The following is a 21,588-nucleotide window of genomic DNA, read 5'->3' as shown; positions in this document are numbered from 1 at the left end:
ACCCCCTCCCTCCAAAAATTAAAAAGGGCAGGGGGACTCGATATTTTATGGCCATAATATTTTGAACCCCACTTCCTGTAAAATTAAATGGGCAGGGGGACTCAGTATATTATGGCCATAATATTTTGAACCCCTACCTCTTTAATGAAAAAGGTAGGGGTTCAATATTTTATAAGGGGGTTCAATATATCGCAGCGAAAAAGTGAACCCGGGTTCAAAATATTATGCGATATTTTGAACCCGGGTTCAATATATCGCGGTATCAAAATATTATGCTACACCGGTAGTAAGCCGAGCTAGTTGACGAACTTGGCCATCTCTTGACATGCGGCACTGGTAGTAGGTTAAGTTAGTTGACGGACTTGACCATCCCTTGAAAAGCCGCTCTGGTAGTAAGCCAATCTAGTTGATGGACTTGGTTGTTCAATGACAGGCCGCACTGGTAGTCAGCCGAGCTAGTTGATGGACTTGGTCATCCCTTGACAGGCCGCACTGGGTCAGCCGAGCTGGCCGAGGGACTTGGCTGGTGGACTGCGTCCCTCATTTTAGCTGGTCAGACGTCTTGGCTGGTGGGCAGTGTGACTGGTAGTCGGCTAAGTTTTCGTTGAAATATGCTTGCAATTTTAACCTTTTCTTCAATTCTGAAAAAAATTGTAAAGGTTCAAAATTTAGATTAAAGATATTTAGATAGTATTTTTCCAGCACTCATTTGCATATCAAATTGAAAACACTCTTCCATATCAATTAATTCAAATTCATTAATTCATCCAAAACATGGAAAATACAAGACTAATTTAAGATCTATACTTACAGGAATCAGTTTTAGATTGAAAGATTCATTGAATTTTGAAATGAAAAAAAAATTTACTTTACCTTAAACAAGTAATATTGTGAAGAATTTCATGTACTCCAGGGCAGGACAGATTCAGCTTATGGAAACATCATGTACCAATATTCTGCTTTATAAAAAAAAGAAAATTAATGTTAAATTACTCATTTCATTGCATTTAAATTAACATTGCAGCTAGATCATGTTATGATCATGCTGATGTGTATAAGGCTTCACAATATTTTAACAGATCAGGGAATCTATAAACAATTGTGGGAATAAATATGACAAAGAACATATTTGATTAATATACTAAATGCTGAAAAATATTATGCGTTTCAAATTCTTTCAATTTGTTTACTTCAGTCTTTGTCATTCGACATACCAATCAAAACAAACAAGAAATCTAAGATTCACACGCCTAGAATTGTGTTCATTCCCAATATTTCTTCTTTTTGGAATGTTATTCCAGAGGTACTAAGTCTACTTTACCAAAATCAATAAAATGTTAGCATGAATATCGCCTTACCAACTGGTTTTATCTCCTTTTTTTCTATCAACACTTTCAACATCCAAACATTCAAATCGTCCATGGAAAAATCCGCGCTCTGTTATTGACCAATCATAGAACTCAAAAACGTCACGTGATCGAAAAAAATAAATAAATAATTCATTATTAATTTATTTTAAATGCAAATAAACATAATTGTGTAATTTCAACCTTAAATTAAAAATATAAATACCAGTTGGTGTTAAAATTTTGAATTTATCTTAGTATCAACAAAATGGACATCGGAGGCCGGCGGCCGCCATATTTGCCGCCATTTTGAATTTAATATTTGTTTATTTGTGAAAATAACTATTATAACTGGGTTATTTAATTATGCAAACAATAAAATCTACATGTACTAGTCATCTGCTTAAATCTTAATATAAGTGGCAGTCTTTATTCACAACATCGTAATATCTGTTCAACATGAACATGCACATACTCTATGCTGCTGTTTATCTTTTTAGCCACCCATATTACGACTGATTTTCTGCAGATTTCAAACAACCTGTGTAGAATTGTACCATTCAGAGATTGTGTAATACCCAAGCTGAAATATTTACGATGTGTTGGCCACAAAGGTCACCTAGTACAAACACCTGTCTCACAGAAAACAATAGGGAAATTTACACAGTTTTGCACACGAAGACTTCATGAGATTACATTTCATACTGTTTATATCTCTTGCAGTACATTTATATTTCCCCAGAATTATGAAATATATTCATTCCCAACTTCAGATGTAAGTGCATTATTATAATTTACAAGACAAATATTATGTCTCATCAGGGTCTCAATAAATACGTATTTTCTAAGAGAGAGAGAGAGAAGGAGAGAGAGAGAAATTAATTATTCTCAACTTTAGTTGAAACTTACATGACCAATATCAATTTAAATAGACAATAATATTTATTACACACCCTCAAACACCACAGAGAGAGAGAGAGAGAGAGAGAGAGAGAGAGAGAGAGTTTCTCATTTATAGATGTAATTCACAAGATTTTATTCACATCCCTTCTGTTGAACTTGACATGGCTGTGGACAGCATATTTACCGGTATTATGAATGAGAAGTCGATCACTGGTAGTAAACAATATTATTGTTCAGGAATTGACAAAGTTTTCTGCTGCAGTGTTTGAAAAAAAAAAACATTTTGAACACGATCAAAATTCATTCAAATTAACACTTAGTTTATATGTTATTTTTGAAAAAAAAAAAGTTGGTGTCAAGTAGTATCCATTCAATAACCCCCAAAACTTGTAAATTTATACTGGTAATGCTTGAAAATGGCTAAGTTCAGAAAAGTTATGTTTTAGTTATACATGAAAATGACAAAGTCCAGAAAAGTTATGTTTTAGTTATACATGAAAATGGCTAAGTCCAAAAAGTTACATTTTAGTTATACATGAAAATGACAAAGTCCAGAAAAGTTATGTTTTAGTTACACATGAAAATGGCTAAGTCCAAAAAGTTACATTTTAGTTATACATGAAAATGACAAAGTCCAAAAAAGTTACATTTTAGTTATAACTTTTTTGTACCTCACAGGCTAGGTATAACTAAGTTATACTTTAGTTATAACTTAGTTATAACTTTTTTCGGTATGGGTGATCAAAGGATATTAATGATTTATGATTATGGCTAATTTATTTCAAACATTTAGCTTTTATGTCAGGTGTGAACATGATCTTAATTTAAAAGTGGTGGATCTAAGGGGAGCGGATATTATTTTTAAATATTTGTGGTGGGTAAAAGGATAATAATGATTATGGCTAATTTATTTCAAACTTTAATCTTACATGTCATGTGTGATCAAGAACTTAACTTATTAGTGGTGGATCCATGGGGAGTGGATATTCATTTTTTAAAGAAATATTTGTGGTGTATTAAGGATATTAATGACTATGCCATAGTCATTAATATCCTTGATATGGCTGATTGATTTTAAGCATTAAGATTATATGTCATGTGTGGTCATGATCTAAACTGATAAGTGGTGGATCCAAGAGGCATAAATATTTTATTTTTAAATATTTGAGTGAATCAAAAGATTTTAATAGTTGTACTTTGTGATTATATATAACTCCATTAATTAAATATGTAGATATATTGCACATGAATTAAATAAATCCAGTCTTATTAGTGGTGAATGCAAGGGGAATGGAGATTTTAAAAAATCCACAAACTAGACATCATATAAACCTAACATATATAAATATACATTAGTTAAGGAAAGAGACCCTCTTTGGACACTGTGAATTGGTTGCTATTGTGTTGGTATTAAATTTTCTTGTTTCATTTTTTTAAATATTCAGATTAATGGTCATCGATCAAATAATCTGTGAAGAGTTTTATGATGAATGTTTCATTTTGGGAGGCAACTGCCTTAGAAACCTGTTTTCATATAAATCTTCTTTTACATAAGCAAAAATTTGAAGAATGAATACTTGAAAATTTGAAAAATAATAGATATTTGTTATAACTATCAACTTTTATAAAATGAGAAACAGAGAAGATACTAATGATCCATTAGTCTAAGAAAAAAACCCAAGTTTTTAGGAATTATCTTACAGTAAATATATCAATACATGGGATTTAAAACCCCATGATAAAGAAACGTGGGAGAAAAAACCCCATATGACAAAATAAGCAACATATGGGTTTAAAAAACCTACATTGATTTTCGTGGGGTTATTTACCCCATGGGGTGAAAAATAAACCCCATGGGGTTTTTGTGGGGTTTTTGGTGGGGTATTTTTAAGTTCATGTTTCCCCATGGGATTTTTGTTTTTGAACTCAAATATCTCAAAAACTAGCAGAAAATGTTGAATTTTTTTTTCATAAATCAATTTGATTATAAAAACCCCACCATTTAAAAAAAACCCTAAGATGATAGCTTTAAAGGAAAAGGGTGCGCAAGTTCGGAAAAATGTCCATTCCGAAGTTGTCCGTCCCACTGTTCAGAGCAAACTCGGACCTCCAAAACATCAAAGCTGGGATACATAGTAATACAGAGCATACTTATTACAAGGTGTCAAAGGTCACTCACACTTTTATAATATCATACTAACAAATAATAATTCTATTTAAAAAGACATGATAACATGATGAAAAACAAACTTCATTAAAAATATCAGTTTTTGTTATTTCTATCTACCTTTTACAAGACCGAGTATGAGACGTCAAAGAATTTTTAACCATACTACGATGTACGATATAAAAATTGATACACAAGATATTTCAGTTTAAAGTTTTGTTTACAAACTTATTCAACTAAATAATTATTTAATGAGTTGCTCAGCATGGATAAGGATCGTTTTAAAAGGAAATTAACAAAATGGATTAAAACAACCTTGTAGTTTGTCAAAAGAAAATTGCATTACTTCAATAATTTTACCCTACTAATATCGTAGTCAAAAGTGCGTTTATCCTTTATGAATTACTAGTACATACGAATATTTAATACATGAAGGAACTTTTAGGATCCAAATGTCCAAAAACCCTGAAATGGAAATGGAAATGTGTTCCATTTGTCTTCCCAAACTCTCTCTCTCCATTTCTTTACCCTTTTGTTTAAAATCTTATTTCACCTGTATCTTTATTTTTATGAAAAAGGCAGAATGTACTCATCATTTCCTTGATTCGTCGACGAATGAGGCATTGTTGTTGTTGAAAATTCTTAAAATATTAGTTAAATACCAATCAGTTCACATTTCCCGAATTGAAAACAATTGATGGAGAGATATTTGATTTAAAGAAATTTTGTAAGTAGAAGTATCTTTTCTCGTATATTTTGTGAATTTTCTATTAATTATTATTGTTCATACCAAGTGGAGAGTAGTTGGATGAAGCTGACACCATATTTACTGAGTCATAGGTGCTCCTATAAATTAATAAAATTTATCCTCAGTTAAAAGAACCTTAAAATTCTTGAAGTCAATGATTTTATGACGTAAAATTCATTTCACAATGAAAGACATTAAACTACACTACCTGATCATTGCAATTTTTGCGCCTGTAAATAATTGTAAGAAATCATTATCATATAAATAAAGAGCCTCTGATAGTTAAATACTGTACATTCAAATCATTGTGAAACCAAGAGCTTATAACATGAAAACATTATATTAAAAAAGAGCTTTAGATGGTTGAATCCAAGAGTTTATTATATGATAACATGCTACGCGTAATTGAACATACTTTTTGTCATATTCCTGGCTTTCCATAGAATGACGGAGCTGACTAAGAAGAATAACCCGGATATAATGATCAGAGTGCTTCCAATAGCTAGAATTGTAACACCTGAAAATTTAAACAATCATTACGTGACCACAAATCGTATTATAAGTAGATGGAATGTTAAACATAAAAGCTGGGAGTGAAAAACGTTAGAAGCCAGGACCTTTTACTAAGAATAATGTGTTGACATTGCAATAGAGATACAAAAAAAAAATGAACGGTGGTCGGGGAATACATGTATCAGCATTTCATAATTTTAGAAATTTTGCTTTTGAACTTAAAGTATAAATACTGCTGTAGAATTTAAAGTATTTATATAAATGCTTTGATTCTTTATGTTTGTTTAATTAATGTTCACTATGAGAATTTTTCACAAATAATGAAATATCATCATATGCAGACAGAGTGCTTCAAATTCAAACTTGTTCTTTGCACTTAGGGTCTTGGCGCAGTGAAGCGTGTGTTCCGAGCAAGCACCTACTGTAGTAGGGGACCTCGGAGCTACATGGGCGACAAAAAAGTCAATATCTTCACAATTTCTATTAAACTAATTCATCTGATCCCTTGTACATGTATCATCAGATTTGTGAAATATAATGCACTACAGATATGTTTTGGCTGAATACTCAGTATAAACGCAATTCTCATGTTTCAGTATCAGTATGTTAAAACGGATTTTTTCCCAATCGATGACCTTGACCTGTCTTGAAAGTATTTTCCTCTTTGCTTCTCTTAACTGCTTAAGCAACTCTTAAATATATATATATTTTTTTAAATGCTCGCCATTGTCATCAGGATGGCATTGGTTGTAATCGGCGAAACTTCTGATCTCCTGTTGTGTGGATTCTTCAGGTGGTGTTCCAGAATACGTGATCAACTCCATGCTCTGGGTTATTGTTTCCAACCCCATGCTCTGGGCTGTTGTTTCTAACCTAATTCTCTTGATTGTTATTTCTGTAACAAAACGAACCTTTAATATGTATATTTATAACAGAAATATATGTTAAAACAACCGTTTTTCTTAAATATTTTTAATTTTTAGTAAAAAAAAAAGGTTGAGGGGATTTTTTTTAAAAATGGAATTTTGGATTTTTTGCAATTTGGGAGAAAATATCCAAGAACCGGTATTGGGATCAGAGAATGCTTAACTAACAGGACTAACTACTGTCAGAAAGATTGAAGTCCTAAATGACCCGTCAATATTTCTTATCAGGCGGGTAATACGGGTGTTAAAAAAAAGGGGGAAGTCTTAAAAACATATGTTAAAGAACAATAGTCTAATTTTGTTTGAAAAAATCTAATTCATGAAAAGTAAACTTTAATCATCAGTTTATAATCACTTTTAATCACAGAGGGATTTGTATGGCACATTATCCATTGTGTTGCAAAATTGTTGATATTCTCGTCTCCAGAAATAATTGTTTGGGACATTTAAATGTAATATGGAATATGCGATAAGAAATTAAAAAAATTAAGTGGAATAAAGACTATCAGCCACATTTTTTGAAATTGCTGAAATATGAGTTACCTTTGAGCACTTGGTACAAACTTTGAAAGTCTAATGTTATTAATAAAAAAAAATACATATGGAAATGAACACAAAACCCAAATAATACAGATTTAGGGGAGAAGAGATTTTTTATTTCTGATATTGTTGGAAGACTTAAAAACGTTCATAATCACGTAACGATCAATGTCCAATATAAAATTTTTACTAGTTTTGGGAACTCGGCAGTCAATGCTTTTGCCCTGTGGACACGATTTTTATAATTCTTTACTTTTGATTGATTATTGATCGATATTTTAACATTTCGCATTTTAGTCTCAAAAGTGGGTATTATTTATAAGTATCATTAAATGCAGTGGTCTGTTGATAGTCTCTTTAAAAGTGTTCGATCGATGACCATTCTCGTTAAAAATCACAACCTATCCCTTTGTAATACAACGCTTCTGATAGCAGTTTAAGGTTCATCGATACTCTGATAAGAGAGATGACCCTTAATGACATAAAAGTTCTATTACATGTATTTCTTTATAAATTTTTCAAGTTGAAATGTCATTTTGTTCAATTTTGCACCCGCAGGTATGCTATAACTGTTTGTATTTTACTTCAAAAATACATATCTCATAAAAGTTAAAGCAACATTTTATATGTGAGTATAGAGGGTTTATGAACCCTATTTTACCTTCCCGTTCACATAGTGAAGGCAGTAGATCACTGCAGTTTTTAGTCTGGATAGATACAACTGATTTATTTTTCTTACTAACGACCAGGCACTCAAATGGGGCTGTTTCGTTTCCTAGAAAAATAAAGTATGACATCATTAGCATACCAGACTACTTTTTTTTTTTTTACAAAAGTATTGGCTTTATTTGTTTTTTTTTTTTAATGTTAAAAAGGTGCCTTTGAAACAAATCAGATAAATTAACTTCTTTAAAAAATTAATTGGTGATATAAGGGATTGAAAAAGGCGAAGAAATGAAAACACAGGCACCTGGAAACCTGATGTAAGATCAGCCACGTATAGGAGTAAGCGAAGATTTTTGTGTTTTTTTTTTCCAAATGCGGTTGACTTAATTTGAGATATCATTTTCCCATGTCAACTGTCTCTGCATATTATTAAAATAGCCAATTATGTAGACGTATGCATTAAATAAAAATCATACATATTTAATTATCTTCCAAAATCCAAATGCTCTTATTAAATATGAAAATGACAAACAATTATCAAGTTCAATGGTTAATTCAAATAAAAAAATCTAGAGCAGTAAATACTGAACTCTGATATGTAAGAGATGGGATCAAGTGACATTAAGGAGGAGAATCCCATTTGACCGTTACACCATCAGTGGGCTCCTTGTCATAATCGGGGAAACAAGGAACTGTACAGATCATTCAGTGTTAAAATAATGCGTTTATATACTACAGTAGTAAATGGTTCTTTAAATAATATGCCAAACAGTAGACATTGGGAAATGATATCTCAAATCAAACCGCATGCTGAAAAAAAATTAATAGCATACGTAGGAGTTCTTTTTAATGGCACAAAGGTACACCCAATCCGCTGTTTTCTAAACTGATTCACTTTTCTTAAAACTATGGAGAGAACGATTATAGGCGTTTATGCCTGCTGTTCGATCCATTTCATTGAATAAAATACATTTTAAACTTTTCTTAAAACCATATCCACTTGCAATCAGATGCTACATGTTTGAAAGCCCTAGCTTAGGAAGAAATCATATGACCGATTTCATGCATGACAAATGTTCTTTTCTGAATCGAAATTATATGTAGATAAGTGGTGAAAAAAATTTACTTTCATACCTGTACTCCACTGCAGTTTGCTGCGCCTAAATATTCCCGTCCAAGCCATTGTGAAGTTGGACGGAGGATTCGACAGGTTATAAAATCCGTCAAAAGAGCCCCTCAAAAGACCATCACACGCTAACACCGACTCAGTCCAATTTCTACTTTCTGTGTGTAAAACTTCTTTAATTCCATCACCCATGCCTATGAAACAAAACATTTTCATTTATGAAACGTTTATTCTTTACTCAAATCACCTGGGAGGTTAAAAATATAATTTACAATTCTTGAATATACAAAAACTTATTTGCACAGCAGGAATCAAAAGTGTTTCCAGAGCGTCCCTCTAGGGAGAGGGCTAAAATAGGCTATGTCTGCAGACCAATCCCATTTACTATATTATTTATGAATAAAATTTTGTCTAAATAAAAAAGGTGTGCTAAGAAATATTTATGGATTATCAATCAATAAGAGCAACCAACGTACATTCACAAAGAATATACATGAAAATGAACTAAATGATAATTATCATCCTTCAAAAATGTGTATAGTGGAAAACGTTGTATAAAATTACATAACTCAAATTCGCCAGTTTTAGAAAAATAACTGTTTTAATAAGAGAATACAAAAGAAATAATAAATGACTCCATATTCTAACATCTAAAATATATTGTTATGTTTTATTGTCAATGTGCAGCATCGAAAATAATATCTGCAGTTTTGTCTTGTTTTAACAGCAGTTTTCTTGAACTTACACAAAGCAGGAAGCTTTGTACTGCATGGAAGGAAATAATGCTTCAGTAGTCCTTTATCCTGATCAGGTCCCAAAATAACAGCCGCGCAGTCTCCAGTCCCATTAACTTAAAAAGAAAACAACCATTCAAAAATCAGTCATAAAAAGTCTAAAGGTAAATCCACAAATGAAATTTCAAAATTTGATGTAAAATTACCCAATGTATTTTCAAATTTATCTGTTTTACACTTCTGTTCGTGAATGTTAATCTGCCTAGAGAAACACATGCTTGTCAAGTCAAACATTACTGTACTAAAAACTGTTCTTATTAATCGACAAGAGAGCACCTCATTCAGAAGTGGTTGTATCGTCTGTTGTATTTGAGCTGTTTTAGATAAAATACTGAACACAGATAGTGTTATATGCATGTTAAAGAGGCTGGGTGGTCGTGGCCATTTTTAGACTATTTCTATCTCCTATAGAAGAAGAGCTCCATATAAAGATATACAAAAATGATACAATTTTAAAACTAATATGTATGATATTTTCTTTGATTTTTCTTTTCAAATGATAGCTGACAGCTAAAGATATCATATCTAAAAAACTTAAGTTATATCTGGTGGTTAATCTTTTATTAATTTGTTGACTCCCAGCCTCCTTAAAGAAAATCAGAATATTTGCATTTTAAAATGGAATGGATGATAACGGCATCTTTACTGATTCTTACCTTGTAGATAACTAAATTGGTGTGTTTGGTATTCTAAAAAGCCTCTGTCGCTAAAGAAGTCCATTTGTGTATTTTCATATAATTTCGTGTTACAACTTAATATCTTTGATTTTAGTCGCAGATAATTGTTACAAACGCATAGCATATACTGAAAATGTAAGAAAATTTAACATGATGGATATCCATTCAAATTATATCACTTGGTATGTGTTTTGCTCTCTCTCTCTCTCTCTCTCTCTCTCTCATTAATTACATTTAGTGAAATTAATTTAAGAAAAGAAATAATTTTTTTTTCAATGAAGGAAAGTATATACAGTAATTGTGCCAAAAAATATTAAAATCATTGGATTTAGTTCGTGAATTTGTGGACACATTTTGTTGACATAGGAGTACATTATAAACTGTCATAAACTTTATCATGATTATCACAATGTTTTGTTAGAAATATGGGAAAACAAATTTCCTGATTTCTTTTTTATCAAATATTTGGTATATAAAGAATGGTCTTAATATATTTTAGAAGAAGAAACTTTATTATTTCTTGAAAACTCACTGACAAAGCAAATCTTGACCCATTACAAAAATTGTAGCAGTCATACACTGGTTGAGTGGTGCTAGTTAGGTAAGTTTTTATTTCCTTGGTGTCATTGGTAATTTCTATGCAACCTATGATAAAGATTTTTAAAAAAGATTAAATGAGGAGAAAACGAAAGCAGCTGAAATGCGTTGATTGCATGACATGTATATCATAAAAATTATACTCTGAAACACAAATATTGACTACTGCTTTATACAAGAGAAGCTGGAAAATACTCATCAGTCCTTTTAACTTCTTTTAAAATTAGATGTATGTATCACAATTAATAGAAAATGTTTCTACTGAAACATTTTAAAATCAAGAATTTACACTTTATTAATTAACTTTACACTTGATTAATTAACTTTAGAAGTAGATTTTCAAAATCTCTACTATAAATGATTTTTATCTTCATCGTAATTCATTGTTAATGAACAATTTCATTCAGATGTTATGCGTATGAATTATTATTCTCTCTCTCTCTCTCTCTCTCTCTCTCTCTCTCTCTCTCTCTCTCTCTCTCTCTCTCTCTCTCTCTCTCTTACGATTAAATTTGATTGGATCTGTTGTCTTTTTAATTGCAGCTATCCAGTATTCCCTTCCATCTTGAGGTACATAATCTCTATATGTTTCTGGCAGCCTAGAAAATACCCCTCTCTCGTTTGATCCGAGAAGCTGACATCTATAATTGGCATCTCCAGGTTCGTATTTCATTGTCTAAAAAGAAAATATTAAAAATATAAAATTTTCAACTGTTGATTCATAAATAACAGCATCTTTCACAAATACAATGACATCGATATTGACTGATTTCATTTTATTCCAAATCCATGAGTAGAAGTTATACTTTACTTTTTCCAAATTAAAAATATATATATATATATTAATATTTAATTATTGATCAGAGTAATTAAAGATATTGAATGTTTCTAATCCAACATTTTATATTAACTCAGTATTGTTCTCGATTTATTGTTTATCTATTTTCAGCGCACTGTTTGATGTTTGGATCCAAAGGGACATGGTCACAGTTTTAACTGATTTTTTTTCAAAACCAATTTTAATGTTTACAATTCTTAACTTATTAAGGCAATTCTAATGATCAGCAAAAATTTGAACACCCTTTGTTGATTTACAAAGGAGATACAGAACTTAAAATTCTTCTTTATGAAAACAAAGCTCTTGCCTTGTTCTTGTTTAAATAAAGAAAATATCATTTTCATGTGTAACAAAACGAGATTCATCAAATCACTAGAAACTGTCTAATCGTATCTAGAATTAACTTCTTTATTGAAAAAATATGATTTGAATAAACATATGTTCGTATATTTAACTTATTTTAATAAAAACATGACACGAGTTTTGTTTACATAACAGAGGTTTTGAGCTCTAAATCTGTCTTGTGTCTCCACAACTGAAATTCATGACATATTTTTAATGATCATTACAAAAACCCTTGTAAACAGGAACAAAATGCAAAAATATGTTAAATGTTTTAGCTGAAACTGTTTCCATGTTCCTTTCAAATACTTTTGATTCATTTAGAGTATTGCATTAAATTGCTTAATTAATTTTGTTAATTCCGTGGCATATATTGATTAGATAAATGAGTAAACTGGGGTAGTTTTTTTACTTAATAAATTGATTGTCTGTGTGTTTTATTCCAATTCAGTTAATCAAATAGCAGGTAAATAGTGATGTCGTGATCATCAAAACGCTTGAATATCACGATGACGCTTTAAACAGGCAACAGTATACAGTTGTTGACTGGGGTCTCGGGAAACAGTCGATCTGTTGGACAGGATCGAGTGCAAGCTGTTGCCCGCGGCAGACCGCGGGCAACAGCTTGCACTCTGGTCCAACAGATCGACTGTTTCCCAACTGTTTTGTTATACTCTTACCAAATCAAATTCATATATTTAACAAGAGCCAACTTGTTTTGGGAGAGAAAGACTTTATCATGTTTATGTGTATCAACAATCGTCATTTGCCGTCTTCAATTGAGGATCATCTATTATATCAATGCCATGGGACTTATAAAATGATTTCTGTAAAACATAGTGGATAGAAATCATGGTTTTCTTTGCATACATGCGCCCATCCTTCTTCCAAGCGGCACAATAGATTTTCCTCAAGTCAACAGCTTACTAATATTTCACACAATTTTTTTACGCAGAAGAGAATATTGTGTGGCCCGGTCAACAGTTCGACTGTTTCATGATCACGCAAAAACATAAAATAAATCGAGAAACAGTTCAGAATGCCTAATTACAATTGATATAGTAGGTTAGGTAATAATTCAAAATGCCTAATTACATTATATATATTAGGTTAGGTAATAAAAATAATTTATGAAAATTTTCAGGATAACATGAATACGTATATTTAAGAAATAAACAACAATGTTAAAAAGTTCTCTGGGAAATGAACTTTTAGTTTGTCACGTGGTCAAATCCTGTGAAGCCCGAAGGGCTTCTCAGTAGATTTGATCACGTACCAACTAAAAGTTCATTTTCCAGTGAACTTTTTAACATTGTTGTTTATTATTTATATTATTTTACATTTGAAACGGATGCATTTCGAGTTAAATTGCATTTATTACACGAACGGGCCAACGAATTGCTATGTAGTGACGCGCAATAACCTAGAAGTTGTTTGATCAAAATATCACATCGCTCTCTAATCCGGTCGCGCTATGACCTCTGACCCTTAAATGAAATTCAAACAGAGTTGAACGAATAATTAAGTTCATTTCTGAAAGATATTTGCAAATGTAAATATTGCTGATTAAAAATACTGTGGTTTATCTGTTTTTCGGTAGGAGGGGGATTTTCATATGCTGTTCAATACAGATTGCCTTCAACAACAATTTTTGAAGATGGGAATCATTCAGCCTCGTTTGAAGTCATCATTTGGCAATTTTTTAGCTCACGGGAGCCGAAGGCTCAAGTGTGCTTTTCTTATCATTTGTCAGTTGTGTGTCGTCGTCGTCGCTAGCGCTTCATGAAAAATATGCTTAGTGCAAGTCTGTGTGATTTATACACCAATAATTAACACGAAACTAACAAATTATTATTATTATTAAATTATTATTAAACATTTATAAAGCGCCCTATATATTAAACTCTAAGGCGCTGTACAAGCAATATATGTAAAACAAATAGAACTTAAAAGTTTACAGCAGTCGCATTCGAAAATTATACGTTAAATATATGAAAAAATTTTTTAAAGTGTCCAATATACGTTAAAGTACTAAAAAGGTTATAAAAATTTAAAATGTGTCCAAAATATGATAAAAGTCTTAGATACACAATTTAGAAATCATAGGCCTTTTTAAAAAGAAAAGTTTTAAGCTTTTTCTTAAAAATTCCAAGTGAGTCACACTTTCTTAAATACAAAGGCAAAGAGTTCCATAAAGTGGAGGCCGCTTTGTCAAATTGTCTATTCATTATATTTACAATTTACATGTCTAAAACACCAAAAATAATAACTATAATCATTTGAATTTCTCGCTGCCTCATATTGTCATATTTCTACTGACGTCTCCGTAGCCTCATTGTGACGTCACGTCAGCACAGGTTTCTCCGTGTTAGTTTCTACCCGTGAGTATACACGAGAATGGTATTCAAATTAATTTCACAGTTGGCTTACTAGAAATAAAACATAGCAAAGGTAAATATTGCTGCATGAGTAAGGGACGGTAGAAAAGTTAAAATCGTCACGTTTATCATAGAGCTTGGTTCTGAGATCACCATTAACGTCTCTTTCCAGTGAAATATCTAAATATGAACCAGATGTGTCGGACTCTCTGATATCTTTGAATTTGATCTCAATAATTTTCATCTTAAAAACAGCAAAGCCATTATATGTCATATTAATTCAAAAGCATTCTTAGGAAGTGTAGATTTAAGTTTGTTCAAATCCCCCTTCCTACTCCCTCGAACCCACTTTTATGATTATATTTAAACTTTTCAATACTGAACCGATTTTTGCTTACATAGCTAGTTGCTCCGGTGAGCGATGTGACCTCTGGGCCTTTTGCTTGTCAAAACAATGACCTTGTTGTAACAAACACAACCTATTATTAATTCAAATGCTGACTGACAATTCTCAACTAATTTTAGGTCATTGTTGAATTGTTTACGTTTTTTTCGTCTTTCACGATCACGACATAAGGAGCGCACAGCGGGTGTGACCAGTTTGCAAGGGATGCGTTCTCCTTCATGGCATCATGATCCCACTTTTTATGCTTTTTTGAGATCCGCCCTTGCTCTGTTCCCAATATGTATGATATAAATGGACTATGAAATTGAATGCTGATCGTTATCTCTATATTTTACACTGATTAGGAAGTACTGCTAATTTTAACGCAAATATATTGATTATTTATACATAGAAGGACAGTTTTCTTACCTTCGGAGCTCTCCTTAGGTGAAGAGAAAAATTGGAATCCTAATACGATCTTAACCATGATATGCCAAATGCCTTTTAAGTTTGGTCTGCTCATATTTTTGTATTCCCACTTTTTAATAATATAAAAAATGTTACTTTGTAATTGTTTGCTTCTGCTGCACATAGGAAATCTCGTAGTAATTTCCTGTGTGATACATCTCAATGGGCGTAAACAATCAGGAAGGAAAATGTACGTGTAACGCATCAATTCGTATAATTTTCAATTCAGTCCATTTTATATCGAAACTTTAAGATCAACCTTGTGAAAATTTCCTTATCATCTTAATGCCCCCCTCTCTCTCTCTTTCTCTCAGAACTTTATATTATCTATGAATACTGTATACAGGGGGTTATTTTCGCCCCGTTTTATTTTTGCCCTTTCACACTTGAGGACAATTTATGTCGCAGGAGGATAAAACGTACGCTCAACCTTAACCTTAGGACCTTAGGTCCCCAGCTCAGTTCACGACTATCGGGCCTGTTTACTCCGCTACAAAATGTAGTGCGTTGCATACGTAAAGTGAAAATAGAGTAAATTGTAATACTGTAAAGCCTAGTTACAGTGTAAACAATCCCAGAAAATTTATTTTTGTTAAAAGAATAACCATCTGATGGGTAACAGAAAAGATAGAGCTGGGGGGGGGTGCTGAGCAACATTAACTGCAATATTATAAGATATATGATGTACATGTATAAGAGTTTAACATTTATGGATTATATTGGGTGACCTGTGGACTCCCCTATGATTTTATTATTTAGGTTATAGTATCTATATAACACAGTGCCTAACCTCTGATCTCCTACTAATAGTAAGCTACTCAGTGTAAACAACGACGGTCCAGTCTCTGCATTCGCAGATCTCTAACAAGCTAGGGGAGGATGAAGATCTTGCCCCCTTCCACCCCCTACCTCTTCAATTCACTCGGACTTTTCACCAATCCTTTAACATAATGGAATAATCATTTGTTAATAAATTATCTAATGTCTCCTTTGTCTTCCTTATGAGGTCATGCTTCAATAGGCGACCTTATCACTTTAACATTTTTTAGTAAACCCCTGATTTTATTTATTTTACAAAGAAGATGTACCCCCTGTATTGCGAAGTTTGGGGCTGCATGGAGTTCTTCTCCCCTTTCCCTGGAATTAACACATCAAATTCATAAACCAGTCAAAACTACATTTAAAACAAAAAAGAAATAAAACTTTAAAAAAAAAAAGTTGACTAATCCTCCAAATTCCAATTACATACATGTAGAGAATTCGGAGAAATTGTGCACTTTTTTCCCTTTCAAAAAATTAAGATTGCAACTTTTTTTGGAGAGGATGTGAAAAATAATTCTACACATACCATGATTTTAAATTATTACCTACTTACAACTTTTAGTCAAATTGTGATAATGTACAACATAAGATTACCTTTGTCTCATTCATATACAACAATTTGTGAAGTATGAAATCCTTATTGATGTACAATATAAGACTTCCGCTAATTCCCATAATTTTTATGCGGATACCAGAGGTAACAAAAAGTTAATAAGACCAGAGGTCACTTTATATTGTACACCTTATATTGTACATCAAAAGGGAGACAAGACGTCATCTTCTGTTCTACATCATATGGGGGACCAGAGGCCACCTTATATTGTACATCAGTATGGGGACCAGAAGACACCTTATATTGTACATCAGTCAGGGGACCAGAGGTCACTTTATATTGTACATCAGTAGGGAGACCAGAGGTCACCTTATATTGTACATCAGTAAGGGGACCAGAGGTCACCTTATATTGTACATTATTAAGGGGACCAGAGGTCACCTTATATTGTACATCAGTCAAGGGACCAGAGAACAGATTATAGTGTACATAAGTAGAGGGACCAGAGGTCACCTTATATTGTACATCAGTAGGGGGACCAGAGGACTCCTTATAATGTACAAAGTAAGAAGACCAGGGGTCACCTTATATTGTACATTAGTATGGGGACAAAGCCTTCAGGTTAGTTTTAACGTTTGTCACTAAGTGGACCAGAGGTTAACTAATATTGTACCTCGATAGGCTGACCAAAGGTCACCTTATATTTTATTTCATCATGGAGACTGAAGGTCACTTTTATATTGAACAACAGAAAGGGGACCAGAGGTCACCTTAAACTGTACAAGACCAGACGTCAGATGATATTGTACATCATAAAGGGAAACGGAGGTCACCTTATACATCAATAGGGGTTCAGAAGTTTCCCTATGTTGTAGATCATTATGGAAACTAAAGGTCACTTTATATTTTACAACACAAGGGGAACCAGATGTCAACTTATATTGTTCATAAATAGGGAGACCAGTGGTTCCCATGGTCGTACATTTTTAAGGAAACCAGACATAAATAAAATTTATATGAATGCAGAGATACGGCATCTAGACCCGGCTTAACAAAGAGACATCTGAAAAGAAAATAAGGGCGGACCAGAGAGCATATTAACGGAATACTAGAGGTTCTTTTATAAGAACACAAGAGGCCTATGGGTCTTATGGGTCATCTGAACATCATGTGAAAACTTTTTAAAAAATTGAATTTGGTTCGCGCGCTGTACCAGAAGCCATAAAATTCGCAATTTTGAAAAAAAAGCACCATTGCTCACCATAACTCTATACTTAGCATGCTTAGTTTGGCTACTTAATACCTATATAGAGCGTAGGGAAACAAAAAAGTGCATTTCAAATAATCAATAATAATTATCAATAATAAGTAGTGCCCATTGACCACAAAAAACCCTCATCCTGGGGTCATACATTTCACAATTTTGGAAAAGGCACCCTTGTTAATGAAAAAATTTGGTTTATACCAAAGAACAAATTTCAAAGAATTAATTCAATTACAGTATCTAATAAGAGCCCCCACCCCTCACTGGTACCCATGAACCAGGGGCCTTGAAATTTATAATTCTGGATTATTCTAATTGCTTATCATAACTATATGTAGTTAGTTTAATTAATATCCAGGAGCAGAGAAAAATATTTTTCAAAGTATTAATGAAATTTAATTTTGCAATTTATATAGCCACACCGTAACACCAGAACCCCTGACCTTTGGGTCATGAACTTCAAAACTTTGGAGAATAAATGCATTTGACGATATAAATGTTTATAACCCTGTCCTAACCCGAGGGTCCCTGACCCTGGGACAATGAATTTCACAATTTTGGTAGAGGAGTCAATGCTTATAATAATTATGCCAATAGTTCGACGGCTTGATGTCAATAAGTAAAGAAGATTTTTAAAGATTTCATAAATTGTAGCATTTTCGTCACAACTTTCGTGCCTTAGGGGTGGTGGGCAGGGACCATGATTTAAAAAATCTTCACCCATAGATGGTATATGTCAAAATTGGTTGTAAATGGTTGAGGGATTGCAGAGAAAAACTGAAAATGTTCGAATGTTAACACACAATGCACAGCGCACGACGCCAGAAAAAACCCCCAGATAGCAATAGGTCACATGTAGGGATGTCAACGAGTACCCGGTTAACCGGGTACTCGATCGAACGTCCGAGTATCGAATACTAAAATCGGTACTCGGTTACTCGGATGTATATTTTTGAATATTTCTAAGCTTATTTTTTATTAATACATTAATCTGTTTTAAAACATAAAATGCTCATTGCACTTGTACATACAGTAATTAGGGTTTACTACGACTCTAAATGACCGTTATTGCCTGTGGCAGTGTTTATACAGTAATTATCGTGATTAAGCACATGGGGTACCTGACTTTTCTCACCTTCGGCTGTCTTCTACCCTTATTTTTTGTTTGGGTTTAATTATTTGTTTTCACTGAACATGGTTTAAGATCCATTATGTTTAAACTTTAAATAAATTAGATAATTTCGTTAATTCTCCGAGAAGCCGTAAATTCCCGGGAAAAGAGCGGATGATAATACACGTGCAATTGTTGATATGGTTGTGTTTTGATTACATGCCAATACAATTGGTTGAAGGCAAGGGCTTTAAAAAAACTGATGTCCATCGTTGCACCAAACAACAAAATACCGTCCCGTAATATTATAAAATCTAGGATCGAAAAAGTGTACGAAAATCGTAAATCAGCTCTGTTAGGAGAACTTGATCAAGTTCAAGTTGATTCTGTATGTATACGTACATGTAGCTCTGACGACTGATACCTGGTCGCCAAAGGCGACAAAGAGTTACATTACAATTACGGAGAAGATTATTTTTTTTAAACAAAAACACTGTGAACAACTTATGATTTTATTTTTTGTGTTTATCTGATAAATAAATTGAATTTTAAAAAATAAGATATGAAATTTCGTCGGGCACGAAGTGCTCATCATTATTACAACAGAAATACATAAATTTACGGGAAAGCCTCCTATCAGTGCATCTGGTTTTATTTCTACAATAGTTTACAATGTTTTACAGTCTTCAATTTATTTGTTCATATTTATTTACACTTTTACCGAGTACCCGGGTACTCGATCGGAAAAACGTCCGAGTAACCGAGTATTGAAAATTGACCGATTTGACATCCCTAGTCACATGAGTTGATTCAGGGGACCAAATAAGGAGTCCTTTGGTCTCAATATTTATTTAAAATATTAGGCGTCTTCTGTCTCCTTGTTGAATTACAATATAAGATGACCTCTGGTCTTCTTATTGATGTAAAATATAAAGTGCCTCCCGGTTTCTTCATTGTCGTTCAAAATAGTGTGATCATTGATCCCCCTACTGATGTACAAAACGAGGGATGTTCAATAAATAATGTCCTGAACTCTATGACATACAATACAGATATCATGTGGCATTAAGCTTGACTTTCTCTCATTATTGAGTTTATGTGACCACTTTTCATCCCATAGTTGTGAGAAGCTGGAAAACAAGGGTATTCGAGACACTGCATTAAAAATGAATGGTAAGGAATCAGTAAACTAGAGTGAAATCAAACCATTCATAAAGCTGCTGTAAAACTTGTTAAGAATCCCAAAGAAATACTCACTGAAATGTGTAAAATTAACAGCAACCAATGTCTGTTTTTTAGACAATTGAGCACGTGGATTTAAATGATAAAAAATTATATAATGGACATCAAAAATGGATACCGTCCTTTCAAACAATTAACTAAACAACTAATGTACTGTTTGCCAAATTTCAACAAATAATCACTGATGGTGTGTGATTGACTATACAACACATAGCAAATTTGATAACCATCATTTCGGCAGTACTTCACACTGTTTTAAAGAAAAGTTTGAGAGTAAAAAAAAGCTTAGTACTCAAAAGTCACCGTATGTTTTTAAAAAAAGATTGAAAACGACTGCATGTAAGAGTATCTTAATAATTTTTTAAAATATCCGTAACTGTAGTTATCTACGTTTGTTTGAATTTCAAACATATAATGAAACTTGAATCTGTTGCTTAAAACCCTCCAAACAAAATTTACAATAAGATGTACTTGACAAAAAAACGGCAAAGGTCTGAGAAGAGCAAAGAATTTCAAGAGCTCAAAGACAGATTTATATGCAATTTTCTTACATATTAATGGTCTTGTTGTTCAATTTCTTATTCGGGGAGGCAGTTTAATTTCTCGAGGAATCTAAAAAGCAATTTTTTTGCAAAAAAATCAAAGGTTAATGAGAATCAGGAATCCACTACTTTAGATTTTTTTCATGACAGTGACCAAACCCGCACGCACTGAAGAGTAAAGGAGTCTTGGGGATAAACAGAAAGTTAATGTTCTTTCACATTAACAATATTTGCCAGATCTTTCGCTTCTTGATTTGTTTCATTTTCCAAACTTGAAAAAAACTCCTTTCAGAAGGAAGAAACAAGTCCAGGAAATAATAGGATCTGCCATAATCCAGTATACAAGGGGTCATACACAAAAATGAGTTCTAAAAACAATCAGAAATTGGATAAAAATGTTATTACGGACATGTGTTTTAATTTAAAGATAATAATGCGTGTGTATTTCTTTTTTTCTAGTAGTATGCTAGTCTGTAATATTTTAATTTGTGAATCATGACATTCTGTGATATTTTTACCTGAATAAAATGAAATGAAATGAAATTAGGTTAAATCATTATGACTAAATTATTGAAAGGCGTCTTTTGTTTCATTCAGAGCACCGAGGACTTTATTTATTGAACAGCCCTCGTTTATGGTG

At 32.6% G+C, this 21,588-nt stretch overlaps 1 protein-coding gene and 1 long non-coding RNA gene across 2 annotated transcripts; both read right to left on the bottom strand.

Annotated features, from left to right (window-relative positions):
- Positions 1-288: 288 nt before the first annotated feature.
- LOC134240546 (uncharacterized) lies at positions 289-1,546 on the bottom strand. Its single transcript, XR_009986465.1, has 3 exons — positions 1,359-1,546; positions 874-959; positions 289-641 (listed from the first exon to the last, which is right to left on the bottom strand). It is a non-coding gene; the product is annotated as an uncharacterized LOC134240546 (long non-coding RNA).
- Positions 1,547-5,559: 4,013 nt separating this feature from the next.
- Positions 5,560-10,473, bottom strand: LOC134240545 (uncharacterized). Its single transcript, XM_062722639.1, has 6 exons — positions 10,386-10,473; positions 9,681-9,785; positions 8,944-9,129; positions 7,805-7,918; positions 6,402-6,572; positions 5,560-5,681 (listed from the first exon to the last, which is right to left on the bottom strand). The coding sequence occupies exons 1-6, from the start codon at positions 10,447-10,449 to the stop codon at positions 5,560-5,562; spliced, it is 762 nt and encodes a 253-aa protein (XP_062578623.1). The 5' UTR covers positions 10,450-10,473.
- Positions 10,474-21,588: the final 11,115 nt, after the last annotated feature.

This window comes from Saccostrea cucullata, unplaced genomic scaffold, assembly GCF_032062105.1.
Source record: "Saccostrea cucullata isolate Sc308-1 unplaced genomic scaffold, CSIRO_AGI_Scuc_v1 ctg6896, whole genome shotgun sequence".
Classification (NCBI taxonomy): domain Eukaryota; kingdom Metazoa; phylum Mollusca; class Bivalvia; order Ostreida; family Ostreidae; genus Saccostrea; species Saccostrea cuccullata.
This window is presented reverse-complemented; position numbering and strand designations above follow the sequence as displayed.